Here is a 20,230-nt window from a genome sequence, read left to right as displayed (position 1 = left end):
TTTTCATTTGAATCAGGTTTTATGCAGACTACAACATGCTCAGATTAATTTCATTTTCCAACTGTGTGTCCTTCTTTCAGATCTGAATGGCATGTGCAACAGTCCCAGTATTTCTTCAACATCACCTGAGGTGGTAGACTATTTATCGTGAGTACTTCTTCTCTCAGTAGATTCCACAGCTGTCATTCTCCTTAAGTTCACTGGAGATTTTCTCACATTTGAGATGTACCTCCATGGGGCCCAGAGAGGGCCAGACATGACAAAAACACAGGAGAAAAACAAGTGAAGGAGACAGGTGCATGCTGGTGCTCTGAAAACGTCTTATTACTTACTGTCATTTTGCCAACACGGTCCACAGTTGGAGCTGTGGCTGACACACGGCTCCTTCATTGCTGCAATTTGTGTCAAAAATTACACTCCTTCTCACGGTCCATAACTCGGCCAAAACTAAACACACTGACATGATGCTCGTATTTTGAGATTTAGTGGAAGTTACACTTTCTGAGGCGTTATTGTGATCATTATGAGCTATAGGGCTCAAGTTATTGTCCTCGGTCCACACATCGGGGTTGGATAATGTTATTTTGTCTGAGGTTGAGCCCTCAGCGTCGCTGCTGGAAGAAATTAACTTAAGGAGTTTGTCTTATTGGCACTTTTCATTGAATCTCCCTCTAATGACTCTTTTCTGTATACTTTGTGACTTTCTTTTAAAATCTCCTTGTTAGCAACACTTCTTGTATTCTCCTCCTAGGAAGTACACAGTGATCGGCACTCAGGAGCAGCGTCAAAGGTATAAAAACGATTTCAACGCTGAGTACAGTGAGTACCGGGGTCTGCATGCTCGAATAGAGGGCATCACCCGGCAGTTCACTGTGCTTGACAATGAGCTTAAACAGCTCCAACAAGGCACAGACAAGTACAAGGTAGATATCCTCAAGGACACACACAAAAAAAGATTTTTTATTGTGTGTTAGAAAGCACTTTGAAATGCTAAAAAAACAACAGTTTATAGAATATGTTTTATTCATAACAGTCTACATATCTGTTTTCTCTTCACAGACAATCCACAATCAGATACTTCAAGAGTATCATAAAATAAAAAAGGTGAGTTTTGCAGCTTTAACTGTTTTTTGATGAATAAAGTATCCATATAGATGCTCAGATTATGACTCTGCTTTTTCATATCCCTTGCAGACTAATCCATACTATAGCCAAGAGAAGAATCGCTGTGAATATCTACACAACAAACTGGCACATATAAAGAAACTTATTGCGATGTACGATCAACAGCAACTTTAAAAGTAGTTATTAGACATTGTTTCCCTGTTATCTCTGGAAACCAAGCAGATAAAGGAAAACTCTGGATTCCACTTGCGCTAAAAAAAGATAGAATAAATAATGCCATGAAGGGAGTATTCCCCTCACTGGGGCCAAAGGCTCTAGTGGGGACTAAGCAGGACTCAAGATCTGTTTCTTTCTCTTCCCTCTTATTTTATTTATTTTTTGTTTTGTTTTGTTTTTCAACGATGGGGCTGTGCCTGGTGTGGCCAGGTCTGTCAGCGTCATGACAGTGCATTCAGAAATATTGGTTCTCTGTGGCTTTGTTTTTGTCAACAGCCCACCCTGCTTATAATGCACAGAGGTCTGAAAGAGTCTAACAAGGAAACTCTCCCACATTCTTGGGAGATTTCCAAATTATCTTTCCTGCTTTTGAAACTCAAAGAAAGGGGACACTGAGACGAAAAGTGCAGCTTGTACGCCAAATGCAACAAATTAGTTTTGAGTTTAGTAAAATTAAGTGAATGATACATCAGTTTTCCCCCCACATACCGAATCAAATGGTTGTGATGTTGAACTTATTTCTTTGTTTTTCTTTTTATTTATTTTGGACGCTTAACTCGGGGGTGGGGGGGTGGGGGGGGGGTTAGTTAGTCTGCTGTACACTCCTCAGTATCAGTACTTAAAAGCTGTGTCTCTTATGTTCTGTCCTCACATCTTGAATGTCTGCCAGTATTTTATTCAGAAGCTGCCTTGTCCATCTAATTGTCAATCTGTTGGCGATAATTTTCTTTTTCTCTCTTTTAAAGAGATGCAGATAAAACTGTTGATTAAATCAAAACAAATGCACACAGTCAGACGCAGGATTGTGCGCTTGGCTTTTCTTTTCTAAAATCACGTGCAGATGTCTTAATAAAGGGGACATGAGTTTCCAGTTTCCTCTGGATCAAATCTCACGGCCGTGACGAGCTGCAGCGCTTGTTAATTGGTTACAGCAGCAGTCCTTAGTTATAGTTCATCATATTGTATCAGCAAAAAAATATATATTTAACTCCTAATTGGTCTCTTTCTGGTTGATGGCTTTTGTAGCAACAGAATAATTCAAAGTTACCTGAAGAGTTCATTGGCAGTGTTACTCTTCATCACTGTAAGGAAGATCCTCTAATTGTAAGATGAAGCAGACGAGATGCAGATCAGCCGACCTTTTCTTCTCATCTTCAAAATATTCTAAACTATCAGTCCACATATCTGATATCTTCTCACTTACATCATTATCACCTTTAGCAGCGTTAAATCCATGTTTACAGTGTCTATACAAAGATCACAGTATTTAGTTTTTGTCTGCTAATCGACCCGCATGCTAGTCTGTTTGAGACGACTGTTAAGATGAAGCCATCTTTGTTCATCTTCTGAGCGGAGCCTGATGGACCTCCCGCTCAGAGAAGGACCAGTTTTTGCCTTTTTCAAATGTGATGTCACATGTTCATGCCGAACAACCTGAAAAACTGTTTCCTGGATTGACTCTCCTCTCCGAGAGGCACCGAGTCTCGACGTATCCGAAGACAAATGAGAAATGCTGCATCAGAACTGAACCTGATGAGCGAGGAAGCGAATCAGTCAGCGAATGCATCTCTTATACTGGTCTTTTTATGTGAATATGAAAAATCAGCACTTTTTCTCCTGATCTCGCTGTTACCTGGGGGGGGTTTGTCTAAATGACACTTTTCTCTTTGTCCATCAGAGTGCATGCTTTATGAATGTGTTACAATGAACAGTCTTTGTATCTTTACTTGAAAAAAAAAAACTGCCCAAGGATATCAAAATCCACGCAAATGCCTAGTCCAACTGAATTTGTATGTAATCAATTAGACATGGCTCTGACCAGCATGTATACCAAAGTGCTTAAGTGGGATGACACAGAATGCTCTACCAAATGTTGGAACATGTCACGGTATTCTCTTCCTCCTGTTATCATTCATTTTGTCTGCATAATTTACCATCCAGTGCAAAGTTTCTCAGTGTTTTCTTGTGAGAAGCCAGAGGAGGTTCCTTCGCTTCAGACAGGATTTGCATGGACTCAGATGTAACATCAGGTTCTGAATTTTATCACTCTCCTAATATGAAAAACACTAAAGTCAATTCTCAGAAACACAGCAATGCTGAACTCTTCTGGGTGTAGCCTGAGGCTGGATCTGGGACTCGATGAAAACGAAGGATGTGTAATTAGTTGAATGTTTGGTCACCAGAGTGGCCCAGTGCTTTGACATTTAACCACACTTTCCACTGTGCTTACTGTATCTTGTTTTCTGGAAACATTTAGACATGATTACTGTATTACATCTCTATTACGGTCAAAAATCCATTGTGAATTTAGCTCATCATCAGTAAATGTTATTTTTGGATCTGATGGAGAGCAAACTGTTTGATGGTAATGATATGCCAGCACAGGAGTACCATTGTATGAGTTGATCGTGCCAAAATGACCTGTTGTATAGGTTTTTTTTTCTTTGGAATATATACATGCTGCTGTATAAGCAAAGAGGGCTTTGGAGAATAGTCATGAAATGTTGACGCTAAAACCCAAAGCACGCTTTTTGAAAACCATAAGGGACTGGGACTGAAATTGATCTTTGTTTCAATAAAATTCTTTAAAATCCTTATTTGTGAACTTCTGAAACAGTTGTTGCTGTCCATTATTATAACGAAGCCGTTTTCTTTTTCCAAAATGAATGTGATAAAAAAAAATCTTTAATTTTTGTGGAGAGAAACATGATATGACTGGGTGAACATGAAAACATGGCATTTAACTTGTTGAAGGGAGAGAAGTGGCATTTCTTGACCTTTTTGTCTGCAGGAAAGTTAGAAAGCATAATTAAAAAAAAAACATTTAAATCCTTTAAGTACAACATCTACTTTAAACCTCAAAAGCTTGTTTTGGAAGCTCAGCAGAGGTCATATCTGCACAGAAAATCACCTAAAATAATAGAGCGTTCTTGTTTTTGTCACATTTCTCTTTAAGGAAAGTATTGGTTTGTTTACACAGACCTTGTTTTATGGCACTCATGAAGGTTGTTTTCTCCTGACTAGATCTTTGCTTGTGATGTATCTCCTCTCAGGTGTACACCGATCAGGCATAACATTATGACTACCTGCCTGATACTGTGTTGGTGCAGCTAAAGCTCCTCTAACCCAGTGGATAGAGGACCTTTGGGGATGTCCTGTGGCAGTGAATCCTGTGGGCCCTGTGGGTTGCAGGGTGGGATCTACCTAGATCAGGCTCATCCTGGAACATCCCACAGATGCTCAGTAAGATTTGGGTTTGGGGAGTGTGGAACTCTTTAGCTATGTCACATTCCCAGGCCACTCCTGAGCAGTTGCTATATGTTGGGATGCATTGTCCTGCTGAGGGTGGTGACTGGCATCAAGGACTGCTGTTGCCATGGTGGGTTGAGGGTTTGAGGTCGGTGACTGGCAGTGTTTAGGTGGGTGTCAAATATCCACATGAATGTAAGGACTCAAGGTTTCCCAGCAGAACATTGCATTATAACAAGATGATCGATGTTTTTCACTTCAGCTGTCGGTGGTCCTAATGTTGTGGCTGATCGGTTTTGTCACTTTGGGTACAAGCACCTGACCTGTAGTGCAGCATCAGTCCTGTAGGTGGCAGCAGTTTCACACAGTTTCCCTTCACGCAGAGCTGGCACACCTTGTTTTTGCTCATAAAGGCAACACATTGAACAGAAATATTTAGATCCCTGTGGTCTCCCAGATTGCATTGTTTGTCCTCATTGGTAAACTTATGTGTGACACCCTCAGGGTCTGTCTGGTTGCAGGGGAGTGACAGGAAAAGCACTTTTAAACCTTTTTGTGTAGTCTATACCTATATGCGTTGGCACGTGTTGTTTACCGCCAAGCCTGTGTTTCGCGCCAAAATCCAAAAAAAAGGCCTTGGCATGGCGGCAGAAGATGCTCTGAAGAGGACAAGGCTCGCTGTAATCTGACACACCGTGAAAGATCCCAGAAATCTACATAGCGACTGTGTGTTCCAGTTGGCTGAGCTGAGCTGTGCCTGAGCTTCGCTATGCTGGCGCTCATCCCAAAGTTGGCCTCAGCGCTGCTCAGGGAGCTGGAGGGGGGTCCCGGTCAGTGAGTTCACTGTGGCAGGCCGCCATCGCTCCCCTCTCCTCAACATACAGCAGCATATACACTGACATGTTTAAACACACAGCGGCGAGGCCAGCAGCTCGCCTCCCCCCTCCGCGTTTCCAGGGTTATACTAGTCAGACAGGATCCAATTTGTCTGGATTTCTGTGCTGAGAAAAGGGAGGAGAGAGATCTGCTTGCATTTAGATTCTGTGCTAAGAGAGCAGGTCAGTGCTTTAATATGAAAATGTAGGCCATGGTTGAAATAAAGGTCAGTTAATTAGTGGAGGTAATTGGTGTGTGTATTAGATTTGATGGTATTTCAGAACAGATTTGAGTGAAATGGTTTGTCGACGGCTGCTGAAGTCCACACATCTCTACATCCAATACAGAAAAAGCAAACAGAAGCCTCACACATGTGGGTTGAAACATATTACTGACACCTGATTTGTGGAATAATTTGGAAGGTGTGACAAGCACATTACTGCACTTTTGTTTTAGTTATAGTTAGAAATTATTATAATTCACAGAGTCAGTTTAACCACAGGCTGCTCCTATGGACACTTGAAACAGACAATTTTAATTTCATTTTCAGTTTAGCTGCAATACCTCTCAGGGATGTGTGTGTTTTAAATTATGTTCTTTATTTTCTTCTGTTTTATTCTCATTTTGCCTGCCTACAGTCGTATGCACAGCTGAATGACAACATAGGTTGATTTGACTTAAACACAACAAGCTGCCTTTAGTCAAAATTTAAAAAAATTAAAATAAGACGTGCAAATCTTGGGATATGTGTGAGGTTTGTAGAAAATGGTCTCACATTAAATGAGCCAACACAGCATGACAAATAAATTTCCCTACTCTTGTGTAAGTTTCGATGACGGTGCACCTTTAAGCCTTTAACCGTAGATGGTGCATTGCAGCAATAAGACTCACAATCGCCAGGTCAAGCCACTGATAGCCTTGTTACTGTGCTGCCTTTAGCATTTCTGAGCTTTATGCATTTAAATTAATTTGCAGCCAAGGTCTTTGGATGCAGAAATTAAATAAGCTTCACTAAAAGGCAGTACACATTACTTAATGTTGTCTTTCTTTTGCCACAAGGCAGGAGAAAGTAGAACTAATCCAATTTTTCCTCATTTTAATGGTATTATCTTATAAGAACAGACTGAGAACAGTGAGATTGTTGAGTTTCAGCAGTCCTCCCACAAACTTAACTGGCTACGTGCTCTTTGAGTTCATCATCTAGAATATTTCTGATTCATTCTGCAGCATCTGTGATACTTGGAGATCACTGTCTTCTGTTACAGATTCTGCAGCTCTGTGTGGGAGAGTGAATGATTTGTAAATGAAAACTCACTGTTTCCTTCACAATCTCTACAAACAGGTGGAGGATTCTTTCTCTTCGCTGCTCATCTTGTTGCGAATCCTCATCTCTCAGTAAAACACAGAAGTCAGACAGACATATTCCATTTGATGCAAGATGTTTAGACATTTCTGAGTGTATTCCACTCATCATCTTTGACAAAGAACGCTGGGAAATACTTTCAGACTCAAGTAACCGTTTATTTCGGTTTAGTAAAACTGGTATGTAATTGTGAAATGAGCCTTTCATGGCTGAAAACCAGCATTTTGAGTCTAACCTCACCTCACATTCAGGCTGCACATGACTAAAGCCTCCTCTAAACAATACGGGTTCTGTTGCAGCTTGTCAGGATGAATCAGCCAGCTCCTCTGTGAATGAGCTGAAGTAATGCTGCTTTCGACTCCACTTGTTCTGTCTTTCCAGTCACTCGTCCTCATGTTTAATTTCTTGTTACATCAAAACCAAGCAAGTAACTAACCTAAAGTATCCCATATTCTGCCATAGCCACTCTCAATTTACTGTTTTGGTGCCTTAAATTGTTTTGCAGGAAGCGCCTCACTGTATGGGAAGACAAAAGTAGGTAGACAGGCAAACAAATTATCAAAATTACATGGTGACTCGACCACATCGTAACCCTTCCCTTCCCTCAACCGCATGATCCATCATAAACCATCACTTACTGTGGACACTTCACAGACAGGCAGTGAACTGTGTAAGTAACAAACTGTAATTAGTCTACAGCACAATCTCGTTATACACTGTATAATGACAATAAAGCATATTCTGTTCTATTCTATTCTATTCTATTCTATTCTATTCTATTCTATTCTATTCTATTCTATTCTATTCTATTCTATTCTGAATGAGATCATACTCGAGACATGTATGTGTTACTATTGTAAGAGTGTATATTAAGTGTATCTTTAACCCTTGTGTTGTCCTGCGGGTCAAAATTGACCCGGTTTAAGGTTTGAAAATGTGGAGAAAAAAATTTTTTTTCACAGTGAAACTTCTGATGTCCACATTATCATCATTTTTGGGAAATATCGGAACATTTTTTGGTGGGAAAAAAATTTTAAAAATGTTTCTTATGAACATTCATAAAGAAATCAACCAAAATCCAGTGAATTTTGCTGGATTTTGGTTGATTTTTTTTTGTGAATGTTCTTAAAGAAAATACTAGAAGTTTTACTGATATATATGTAATCATTTTAGATATTTTTAGTATTTTTTGGAAGATTTTTACTCATTTTTGAAAATATTTACAAGAATTTTCTTGCCAAATTTGGGGACTTTTTTAAAATAATACTACTAATTATTGGAATTTTTTCTTCGTGAAGGTTTTGCAAATTTTCAGAAATTTGGGGAATTTTTTGCAGAATTTTTGGATTTTTTTCAGACAACGAAACAATATTTTTTGGTGCCCGTAAATGAAGACAACAGGAGGAATAAATGTGCATGAATTGTATATATTATGAATAATTGATGTTTCATGCAGAGCTATAAATTGATTGCAAAGTTATGCAGACTGCAAAGAGAACAATGTCTTTTGTTCATTCATGTTTTTGGAGATTAAGGAACAGTCCAGACTGGTGCATTTGAACTGAAGATTCAAATATCAGTCATTTGCAATCATCATACTTTGTAGTAAAATGGCAAAGTCTAAACCCAGTTGTTGACTCTTTTTTTTTTTTACTCTACTTTGCCTAAAAATTACCAAATTATCTTTACATGTTTTGTACTAAACCTTCCCTGATTGATTTCCTGATTGCTAAATCTGAAAATCCTTGTTACCAGCATGTTTCTGTTCTACTTATCAAGCCGTTCCTACCTTCCACATAACAAAGGAGACATCTGTATTATGATGTTATATAATGATAAATCAGTTTCTTGATACACCCACTAGTTTTTAAATATGTATGGAAGAGCTCAGCCCACACTGTCGACCGTTTATAGTTTTTGAATTTACATAAAGATGTTTGAAACTTTGTTAGAACTGAAGGAACACAACTGTAAGGCTTCTGACAAACGGCGTGTCTTTGTGAATACTCCAGTGACACAGTTTCTCACTGAGGACTTTAATCAAGTCCATTGATCCAGACTTGAGCGACCCATTTTGCATATCAGCACATCTCTTCATGTCTTTGTGTACATATCAAAGGTCAGCTAATGTGTGCTTTACAGAATTAGAATCAGCGCTTCTTTCTCTGACAGCTAATGATGAAAGAAATGTATTATGTATTATGTACAATATTCCAATTTCATGTGCAATATTCCATAATCATGTGTAATAATGCAATTTTATGTGCAGTATCTTTACATCACGTGTGATATTACTTTACTACCTCAGTATCACTGCCAGTGTTGCTTGTTACTATTTTATGCTTGTCTTCTTTTACCTTGCTTATTTTTTTATTTTCACTAATATATCAAACTTATATCTTATTGCTTTACTGTTTGGCAATGCCTCTATTGTCTTGTTATGTAATTTTATTTTCTGAGCAATAACTGGCACAAGAATTTTATTGCCATGAATAAACTTCTGTCTTATCTTATTTGCCCTTGGAGATATTGAACTCTTAACTGGGTTTCTGAGTTTACTTGAGAGCACAAATACAAAAAAAGAAGAAAAAAACTGTACTGAAAACATATTCGATTCTAAAAATTCAGCCAAAAATACTTTACAGAACTTAGTTTCGGGTCACACATTTTATTTAGCATTTATTTAACCAGGTTAGTCCCATTGAGATCAGAGATCTCCTTTACAAGGGAGAGCTGGCCAAGAGGGCAGCAGCATCGTCACATTAAAAATGGTAAACAACAGATAAAATTAACAATAAAACTTTCTCACACATAACACCTAAACACAGACCAGGTAGACGGTAATGATTTTGAACTGAAGACAATCCATAGATGGAGATTGTGACTTCCATGTTTCCTTGTTAAAAGACAAGACAAATAGGAAAGAGCAATACCCAGAATGGTTCTGTAAATAAACAATGACTGAGACGTCGGGCACTTTAAGATGTCCAGTTAACTTTAGAATAGAGCTCACAGTGCTGAGTAAGGAGAGCACATCTGATAATGAATGTCACATCCATGGTTCACGCTATCCAGCATGCTAAGACAACTAGCAGAAGACTTCATATACAACACATCTCCATAGTCAATAACAGGCAAAAAGGCTGTTTCTACCAATTTCTGTTTCACACAAAAGGAAAAGCAAGACTTGTTTCTGTATTAAAATCCTAATAAGAGTTTCAGTTCTGTTTTTTTTTTTGTTTTTTTTACCATATACTGAATGTGCTCCTTAACCCTCCTGCTGTCTTCATTAATAGGCACCAAAAAATATTGTTTCCTTGTCTGAAAAAAATCCAAAAAATCAGCAAAAAAATCCCCAAATTTATGAAAATGTGCAAAACCTTCAGGAAGAAAATTCCAAAAATTCTTTAAAAGTTTCCCTTAAAAGTTTTTTTTAAATTCCCCCAAATTTGGCAAAAAAAATTCTTGTAAATATTTTCCAAAAATTTCTAAAAATCTTCCAAAAAAATTCTAAAAATATCTAAAGTGATTACATATATGTCAGTAAAATGTCTAATATTTTATTTAAGAACATTCATACAAAAAAAATCAACCAAAATCAGGCAATATTCGCTGGATTTTGGTTGATTTTTGTGTGTGAATGTTCTTAAGAAACATTTTTAACATTTCTTTTTTCCACCAAAAAATGTTCAAAGATTTCCCAAAAATGTTGAAAATGTGGACATCAGAAGTTTCACTGTGAAAATATATTTTTTCCCACATTTTGAAACTTTAAAACGGGTTAATTTTGACCCGCAGGACGACATGAGGGTTAAAAGACAAATGATCGTCAATTAAAAATCCTAGATATTTAAAAGTGAAACTCCATTTGTTGACCATTTCTTGCAAAAAAAAATTTCCAGACAGTGCTTATCTGGCAGTTTTTGAAATAGTAAAGAGCATACATTTGGTTTTGTCTGCATTTAAAACATTTAAAATGAATGAATGAATGAACGAACGAACGAACGAATGAATGAATGAATGAATGGTTTACTTCGGTTACAAAATTACAGTACAATAATTTCATTTTTTGCGTTCAGTTAACAAAAAAAATACATTCTTACAGGAAACTTTTTTCTCTCTTTCCACCTCCCCTACTCCTCTCACAAAAAAGAAAAAAAGAAGCTGAAAAAGAAAACAAAAAACAACAAAAAAGAAAGAAAAACAAACGAAACAATATATATGTATATATGTGTGTGTATATATATATATATATATATATATATATATATATATATATATATATATATATATATATATATATATTTATATTTATATATACACACACAATAATATTTTTTACAAGTTCTGAAACCGAAAAAGGAATAGGCAGAAGCCGAGGCTTATTTTGCTTATTTTGTTGTAAAACAAGCTGCAGGTGACAAAGTTGTTCCTGGACTCTCTGAAAAAGGAGTAAACTTTGAGTAAAATGTGAGACCATTAATTCCGCGTGAAACGATCCGCATCCGTGAACGGAGTCGTGATGTTACCGAAGCTCTCGCGCGGGGCGTGGGGACGACAGCACCGCTCGTGCTCAGCGTGGCCGGCCCACGCGCACCGATCCCGGTCCCCTCGGTGACGTCAGTGTCCCCTCCGCCGCCAGTGGCCCCGTGCCATATTTATTCATGCCGGGCAAGATGGCGGCGATACGGACGAGGTGTTATTGCCAGTGGACATAAAAAACGGCATTTTATTCAAAATTCAGAGCCGAGTCGGACACGTTCGCACACTTGACCGCATCGTGTGTGCGTTTACCGCGTGACGAGCGTCGACGTCTTTTTTATTCCACACGTTTCGAGTGTTTTTTTTCCTCCAAAATGTTCACGCTGTAACTCGCTCGCTAACACAGAGCAGAGCAGCTAGCTAGCCATCGATCACAGCCGAGCCGCCGTCAAGTGGAGAATGGGAGAAAAGCTGGAGCTCAAGCTCAAATCGCCGGTCGGAGCAGAACCTGCTGGCTATCCGTGGCCGTTACCAGTATACGTGAGTGTTAAACCACAAAAGTCAGCGGTTACGTTTTTAGCTTCTGTCTCTTGTTTTTGTCTTTGTTAGCTGCGTTAGCTGCCTCGCTAACAGTGGCTAGCAGAAGGAGCTACGGCACGCTCGTCCGGGGAATCAGGTCATACTGGTCGGGACATGGTTTACCAGTAAGCCCCCAGGACTGACCAGATATTTAGACTGTTTCCCCCTGTGCTTCTATTAGTATTTGCCAGAAAACAGCCTCATACTGTCTACGGTACATATGATCAGAGTGCAGTTGTAGGTAGTAAAAGTAGTGACACCCAGCAATAAAACAGTGTTTTGAAATTGGAGCAGACCCTCCATATTAATCATCATGTCGGCGTGCTGATAATTAAGTTTATACCCTAAGTGTGTAGACTGTGATCCTCCGTGTTCCTCTTTCAACACGTGGAGTTGAACCCAGGGTGTTAATATATGTCTTAAAGCTGTTTTTATCTGTTCAAAACCACCATGTGACAGTTACACAGGGGACACAGATATGGAGGTTGTGTACGTGTGTGTGTGCATGTATGAACTCGGTGAGTCCATGCTGCTCTTATCTGGATGGCAGCGTTGCATTCCTCGAGTGCTTTCTGTGTTGTGTTTTCTAATAACATCCTTATGAGTTGTGTGGGATAGTCTGAACCCCGCGCGTACAGCTGATCCCCAATCTGTCAGTTCTCAGTGCATTAGCAGTCGTGTTTGCCCAGAAAGAACAGTCTTTTCTCTATGTTGTGTTTCCATGAAGCTGTCAGCATGTCAGTGAGTGATTGCAGTTGACTCATTGAATAGAAGCGGAAAGGGAAGCGGTTGCAAGTTCTGTGGTCTTTTCAGTGGTATATAGATAGTTTTAACTGTGTTTCTCATTTATAGTAATTGCGGTGAGACAGTCAGTACTGGCTGAAAAAAGAATATTCTCAGAATGTCTGAGGGGGATCTCTGAATTTCTTCTGTCCACCCACGCTTCACCCTGTCAGTCATTCTGGTAATTTCAGTTCCATCTTGTCGTCTATTTATCCATCATCACAATATGCAGTGAATAACTTTGAAGTCACTGAGTCAGAGTTGATGTAATCAGCCACTCCTCTCTGCTTTGGCTGACATAGTTGACCCTCCCTTCACACCCAGCCTGAGTCTGATAACGCTCAAAGTTCCTCCCTCCCGCATGCATTGCAATTCCTGTTTTTTTATGTTATGCTTGGCAAGGATAGGCAGGAGAGCGAGTCATGTCAGGAATTTAATGTATTGTTGATCTGTGTGATAGGTATTTATACTGAGACTAGCTGTCGTGGTTTGAATTAGAAACAGCTGATGCATGTGGAGTTCTGCAATATGGAGCCTATTCACGCAGTGCTCTCCTCCTGTTTTCAAAGGGGAAAGACTTCCTCTCTGTTCTCCCCTCCTCTTTTGTCCATATGGTCAACTCTGCACGAAAGAAGATATAAGAGACACCCCTGTTCACCAGTGTCATGTTAGTACTATTCAAATACACATGCCGGTAACAAGTGTTTTTGTTTTTTCAGTCTGGTTTTATCCATTTTGAATGGCTTGCTGGTAACAACAGATTTCATTCCATGTAGATTCATTCTTCACTCCCACAGAGCGTTAAGATTGCCCGTCTCACCCACAGAGCATGAACACAGTGTTGTCTGTGTTTCGATACACAAAACATGGCTGTTGGACAAGCTTTTGCAGCATAAGGCGTGCTGTTAGAACCGAGCCCATTTATTGATCTCTTTCATCCTGCATTTCATTCCAGTTTTTCCCTGTCTCTCGCTGAATCCCCACATGTGTGCATCTATAAATGCTTCCATATGAAGAGCACCTCTGGTGTGTTGCAGCTCTTTGTCCATCTGGTTCTGGGTGTGGGCATTAACTGGTCCTGCACGACACACTGCTGCTCAAGTACTGTAGACCATATTTGGTTTGTTGATCACCTGTTTTCTAAAATCAAATAGTACTAAGGTTTCAACTGTTAGTGCAGCAACAACAAAAAAATGCAAGTGCATGTTTGCAGTCGTGCCTTTCTGGTTTTGTTTGTGATTTTAATGTACAGTGTTTATGTTCAAGCCTGGCAACCGGCCAATGCAGGTCATCTGAGGTTCTCGTTGTTGTCAACATGTGACCGGTTGTACTCTGTCAGGGCTGCTCTGCTGGATGGGGCTATGTTTGTAGCCATACAAAAAACATTTTTCACACATCTGCCTGACTTAGAAGATAGAAAATTGAATCAATATTTAGTTTCAGGTACTGAAGTCACATTAGTTTGTCACTGAGAATCTGACGTATTCCGTGGCGAGTGAGTGTAGTTTACGTGTGAGCTTGCTTTAGTCATTTGTTCTTGTAGGGTGCTGAGGTGTACATAGTGGAGCAGTGTGTGGTGTAAAAACCCCTACACCCACAACGCGTCACACTGATGTGAGGAGAGATTGACTGACGAGGTGGTGTAGAGAGGAGGAGTTGTACATGCGTCAGTTGGACCCACAGTGGGGAGAGAGGAGGGTCCTCTTTTCTTTTTGTCTGACTCTCCCTTTCAGACAGTGTTTATTTTTAGCAGCAGCCCTGTGCTGGTGTTGCTGTGTGCCGTCTTTGTGTGAGCAGGTGACCTACAGCCACTGCATCTCATTCGCTTGCTCACACAGTCTGTTTCATACACTCGCATACTTTTGTGCAGCTTCTCTGTGTAGTGTAAAATCAATTGTGCTCATGCATGTCTAAGAAGATTTGTAGCTTGTGTGTAGCTGCTTATTAGCAGCACAGCTAGCAGCTAGCGTGAAAATGTAGCTGCAACGCTGCGCTGACAGAAATAGCACGAGATTTCCTGTGTATGTAACCATGCATATTTGAGTGTGTGCGCATGCATGTTTTAGCTTTGGCGGAAGTTTGCGTAGTAGTGGCGGGCAGTATTGAGCGGGAAGCCGGGAGCTCCAGGCTGTGAGCAGTTAGCTGCGGCTTCAGTGCCAGGCCTCAAACAGCTGACAAATAGCAGGCTTCCCCTCCTTTCTCTGGCCCCCTCTCTTTCCCCTTTTCTTTTTGTTGTCCTCGATTTCACTTTCGTTGCTTTTACCGTCTGATTTATTCTCTTTTTTTTTTCACTTTCCCTCCCATGTTTCTCTCTAGTGGAGGCTATCCTTGGCAATGCGCTGGAGCAGGAGTTAGAAAGTGGGTCAGTGGGTCAGCTCCGGCAACAGGCTCAGGCTGGCTGCGCTCTAGGTGAAACTTGAGTCCTGTTACTCCCAGAGCAGCTCAGCACACTCTAGCTAAGTTTTCTAAGTATAGCTTCCCTGCCTGGGACAAATATCATTCATCTTATTTGATTAAGTTTTTGTTGTAGACAGAAGTGCTGTTTTCAGACACGTTATCTTAAATGATTTTCTGAGACATGATTTGAAAGTCTGACCGTGTCTTGTCCACACAGAAGGCGTAATTTGTGCAGTACGTTAGCAGAGCAGCAGCTCCGGTGCTCCCTGTGTGTCTGCACAGGAGGTGTTCTGGCATTGCATGAGGCTGTATGTCGCCCCCCAGCACTTTGAAGGAGCCCAATTACACAACCTGTTGGAATGCTTGCACAGCAAAACGTTAGAAAAGACAGTTAAGGCATAAAAATACACTTTAGATTCAGTTTCTGAGTGTGATAGCACAAGTAAAATGTGAGCCATAATGTGCTCTGTGTCGACAGCTGGATGGATTAACATGATTCCCTAACAGACGCACGTGAGACAGATGAAAACACAATTGAGATGCTTTCTGTGTCAGCACAGTTTGAATTAACCGTCTGAACTCTGAGTAGTTTCGGGGTTTTTTTTTTATTTCATCTGAGTTTTACTTTCCAGGGGTTCATTTTCACTCTGCAATAGAAAGACCGGCACCTCTATGGAAACAGAACAATCATGGCTAAAAGTTGAGAGAAGTCAAAAATGTTAGGGCATAAATCAATTTTAAAAAGAAATTAATCAATTTGGATTGCTTTGGTTTAACTATTTTCCAAAAAATTGGGGGAAAAATGGAATCAACATGTTGAACATTTAAGTTAAGGACTGGGGAAAAAAATGCAAACTCTAAATACTACAGCTATTTTACCATTTACACTTTGAAATTATTTCCATACTTCTATCTGCTCTGTGTAAAAACCTGAAATCAGCTTAGTTCAGTCAAAAAGTCCCAGATTTATTTGTCTTGTGACAGTCACAGCTGAGTCACTCATGGCTTCACAGTTGGGCAGAGGAACAGACTTTTTATGTGTTTTTTTTTTTACAGAGTTTGGTTAGTTCAAGCGGTTTATATTTGGTAAAATTGTGTAATGAGTCATATAACTTTGATGAAATGTCATGATTTTAGTCTTAGCTTTGGTTCAGTTTTCCAATGGAATGAAAGATGACTAGTTCAAGGACCACTGGAAATGTAAAAAATTTGACTATTTTTCGCATTTTTACAATTTGTGACTCAGATAGATTGTATAGTTTTGGTGATTTCTATTAAAGCCAATCACGGCTGCAATTGGATTTGGGATTCAGAGGGTTAATTTAACAGATATCCTGAAAGAAAATTAGAGTTACTTCAGATTAAATTAAGATCTACAAGTAGACAGATGTGAATACAGATTAATGCTGCTTTTCTGTAGACATGTCAATTATTGTAAATAAGTGACTCAACAGTTAAGAATTCTAATTTAAGATACGTCTCATAAAACCAAATTTAATGTGGTTTGATATAGGTGTGTGGCGTCAATACACCATATTTATGACCAAAGTAAAGCATGTCAGTAGGCTCCCATACTCTCTTCTCCAGTTCTTTTAATCAGTTAACATATTTGAGTGAAAAAGAAATCAGGATAGCGAGGCTGGCTGTCGAGGACATACACATGTGGACAAAATTGTTGGTACCTCGGTTAATGAAAGAAAAACCCACAGTGGTCACAGAAATAATTTGAATCTGACAAAAGTAATAATAAATAAAAATTTTATGAAAATTAGCCGATGAAAATCAGACATTTCTTTTGAACCGTGGTTCAACCAAATTATTTTAAAAAATAAACTTACGAAACAGGCCTGGACAAAAATGATGGTACCCCTAGAAAAGACTGAGAATAATGTGACCATAGGGACATGTTCAATCAAGGTGTGTCCTCTAATTAGCATCACAGGTGTCTACAAACTAGTAATCAGTCAGTCGGCCTATTTATAGGGTTACAAGTAGTCACTGTGCTGTTTGGTGACATGGTGTGAACCACACTAAACATGGACCAGAGGAAGCCAAGGAGAGCGTTGTCTCAGGAGATTAGAAAGAAAATTATAGACCAGCATGTTAAAGGTAAAGGCTATAAGATCATCTCCAAGCAGCTTGATGTTCCTGTGACTACAGTTGCACATATTATTCAGAAATTTAAGATCCATGGGACTGTAGCCAACCTCCCTGGACGTGGCTGCAGGAGGAAAATTGATGACAAATGGAAGAGATGGATAATATGAATGGTAACAAAAGAGCCCAGAACAAGCTCTAAAGACATTAAAGGTGAACTCCAAGGTCAAGGTACATCAGTGTCAGATCACACCATCCATCGTTGTTTGAGCCAAAGTGGACTTCATGGGAGACGACCAAGGAGGACACCATTGTTGAAGACAAATCATAAAAAAGCCAGACTGGAATTTGCCAAACTGCATGTTGACAAGCCACGAAGCTTCTGGGAGAATGTCCTATGGACAGACGAGACAAAACTGGAACTTTTTGGCACATCAGCTCTATGTTCACAGATGCAAAAATGAAGCATATGAAGAAAAGAACACTGTCCCTACTGTGGAACATGGAGGAGGTTCTGTTATGTTCTGGGGCTGCTTTGCTGCATCTGGTACAGGGTGTCTGGAATCTGTGCAGGTACAATGAAATCTCATGACTATCAAGGTATTCTAGAGAGAAATGTGCTGCCCAGTGTCAGAAAGCTTGGTCTCAGTTGCAGGTCATGGGTCTTGCAACAGGATAATGATCCAAAACACACAGCTAGAAACAGCCAAGAATGGCTAAGAGGAAAACATTGGACTATTCTGAAGTGGCCTCTATGAGCCCTGATCTAAATCCTATTGAACATCTGTGGAAGGAGCTGAAACATGCCGTCTGGAGAAGGAACCTTCAAACCTGAGACAACTGGAGCAGTCTGCTGATGAGGAGTGGACCAGAATACCTGCTGAGAGGTGCAGAAGTCTCACTGACAGTTACACAAATGGTTTGATTGCCTCAAAACGTTGTGCAACAAAATATTAAGTTAAGGGTACCATCATTTTTGTCCAGGCCTGTTTCATGAGTTTATTTTTTAAAATAATTCTGTTAAACCACGGTTCAAAAGCAATGTCTGATTTTCATTGGTTAATTTTCAGTAAATTTTTATTTATTATTACTTTTGTCAGATTCAAATCATTTCTGTGACCATTGTGGGTTTTTCTTTCATTAACCAAGGGGTACCAACTATTTTGTCCACGTGTATGAGCCAGATTGAGCAGTATCTGCCACCTGATGCGTCTTTGACCTTTGCTGTGGGCTGCCTCACGATATTTAATAATGAATCACAGATGAATAATTCGTATCTGTATAAGCATAAACACAGTATAGCATTTCTTACCTGAATATTGATCACATCGTCGATATGATTATGATTGATGACCTGTAAGAAGGCTTAATTTCAGTTAAGTTCACCAGTTCAACTTCCATGTCATCAATTTCCCCACATCTCCGCAGTGTTTATATGCAAAGGACACACATGGTCCTGTAGGGTTTTCATTTTGTGATTCAACTTTTCTGTTTGCGTCCTATGTGCAACTTTTAAGTTCCGTTTTGTGCGTATACAACAATGATATCTGAGGTGCCTTGTCTTTGGAAACCTGCAGAAAAACACAACACACGGCTGCTTTGATACAGAGACTGATCTGAGCACGTGTGCTTCCATACTAGACTGCTGTGGTTAGGAGTTTGCTTCATTCAGACGGCATAGTGTGTGTGCTGTGTAGTGTTTGTTGTAAACAGTGGCAGAGTTTTGGAGTAATCTGAAGAATACTCACACAGTTGCTCACAGTTAGTCTGTGGTGACTGTTAAGTCTATCAGATGTTACCGCATTTATTTTTTGAATCAATGTTTGTTTTTTCAGTTCTTCTTAGCATTAAATACTTAATACACATAGCAAAAACTGCCTGTCAGGAAATAATCATCAGCTTACAATCTGATATATTGTGTTATCATATTAATTTCTTTTTACTCGGGAGATTTCAAGACCTGTTGTTTCCTTTAAAGTGCTGAAGTTTAAGTAAATTATATACCAGATATTTAAATAAAGAGCTGTGAAAATTTAAAGCTGATGCAGGCAAAAGTGCTTGTACTTGAATGGTATGAGTATTATTTCTGTATTGTACTACCTGGTTTGTAGTTTTTTTATAATGTGTATTTAATGGTCAGATATACAGATACCAGTTACCCGTTTATTAGGAACACTTTGCTTAAACCAGTGCAGTTTTATGAAACAGCCCAGCAAAAAATCATATCATCGCTCAGGCTTTAAAATTTAGTTTTTGTCTGTGCTGTTCTTGCGAGGGCTTGATCAAACTTTATGGTCATATTGGAGACTGTAATTTGTGTTGCTTCAGACTGTAATATGCGGCACTGTTTAGTAACATTTTGCCCATCCTTCTCTCCTCAGGATAAACACCATGATGCTGCTCATGAAATCATCGAGACCATTCGGTAAGTGACCTTTCCACCCTCTGACTGAACCCTTTTATACTCCCACATTCACTTTACTGCGTCAAGGGCCTGAGTTAGTGATGATCTTATGTTTGGGTTTTTTTTAGGTGGGTGTGTGAGGAAATCCCAGACCTCAAACTGGCAATGGAAAACTACGTGCTCATTGACTATGACACCAAGAGGTGAGACTTGGATCGTGTCATGTTAAACTGTGTGTCACTACACTGACACCGAAGAACAACAACAACTAAAATCCACACCAAAATCCTTTGTTCAGAGCATTTTACCTTTCAGTTTGAAATGAAATTAACCAGGAAAAAGCACCATCAATGCTTTAAGATCAAAGTTTATGAAACAGAAAGAGGTTACAGCTACACTTCACTCAAAACAGATGACCAAAATTAAAACACAAAGCTCTTTTCCCCAACAGTTACCTGACTTTTGGTACTTACATTATGATGGAAATTGTTCCTGTGATGTCAGTGTGAACACAGGTGAAATGTGTTTTTGTTAAAATGTCTACTTTAACTTTGTGTTTTCTCTTTCTCACAGCTTTGAGAGTATGCAGAGACTTTGTGACAAGTACAACAGGGCCATTGACAGCATTCACCAGCTGGTGAGTCCATATGTGTGAAGTT

General features: G+C 39.4%; 2 protein-coding genes across 4 annotated transcripts in view; both read left to right on the top strand.

Moving 5' to 3' along the window:
• ell (elongation factor RNA polymerase II) overlaps positions 1 to 3,955 on the top strand; it is a 36,310-nt gene extending 32,355 nt beyond the window's left edge. Inside the window, exons 9-12 of the mRNA XM_023267264.3 lie at positions 81 to 147; positions 752 to 923; positions 1,060 to 1,104; positions 1,195 to 3,955. Coding sequence (XP_023123032.1) covers positions 81 to 147; positions 752 to 923; positions 1,060 to 1,104; positions 1,195 to 1,299 — 389 coding nt within the window. The 3' untranslated portion in view covers positions 1,300 to 3,955. The remainder of the gene's footprint in view (positions 1 to 80; positions 148 to 751; positions 924 to 1,059; positions 1,105 to 1,194) is intronic.
• Positions 3,956 to 11,478: 7,523 nt separating this feature from the next.
• Positions 11,479 to 20,230, top strand: part of dot1l (DOT1-like histone H3K79 methyltransferase) — a 28,062-nt gene continuing 19,310 nt past the window's right edge. For all 3 annotated transcript variants that reach the window (XM_055016877.1, XM_023267261.3, XM_023267258.3), the window contains exons 1-4: positions 11,479 to 11,851; positions 19,549 to 19,592; positions 19,700 to 19,774; positions 20,145 to 20,208. In XM_055016877.1, the coding sequence (XP_054872852.1) occupies positions 11,771 to 11,851; positions 19,549 to 19,592; positions 19,700 to 19,774; positions 20,145 to 20,208 (264 nt within the window). In that variant the 5' untranslated portion in view covers positions 11,479 to 11,770. The remainder of the gene's footprint in view (positions 11,852 to 19,548; positions 19,593 to 19,699; positions 19,775 to 20,144; positions 20,209 to 20,230) is intronic.

This window comes from Amphiprion ocellaris, chromosome 2 (assembly GCF_022539595.1).
Source record: "Amphiprion ocellaris isolate individual 3 ecotype Okinawa chromosome 2, ASM2253959v1, whole genome shotgun sequence".
Taxonomy (NCBI): domain Eukaryota; kingdom Metazoa; phylum Chordata; class Actinopteri; family Pomacentridae; genus Amphiprion; species Amphiprion ocellaris.
This window is presented reverse-complemented; position numbering and strand designations above follow the sequence as displayed.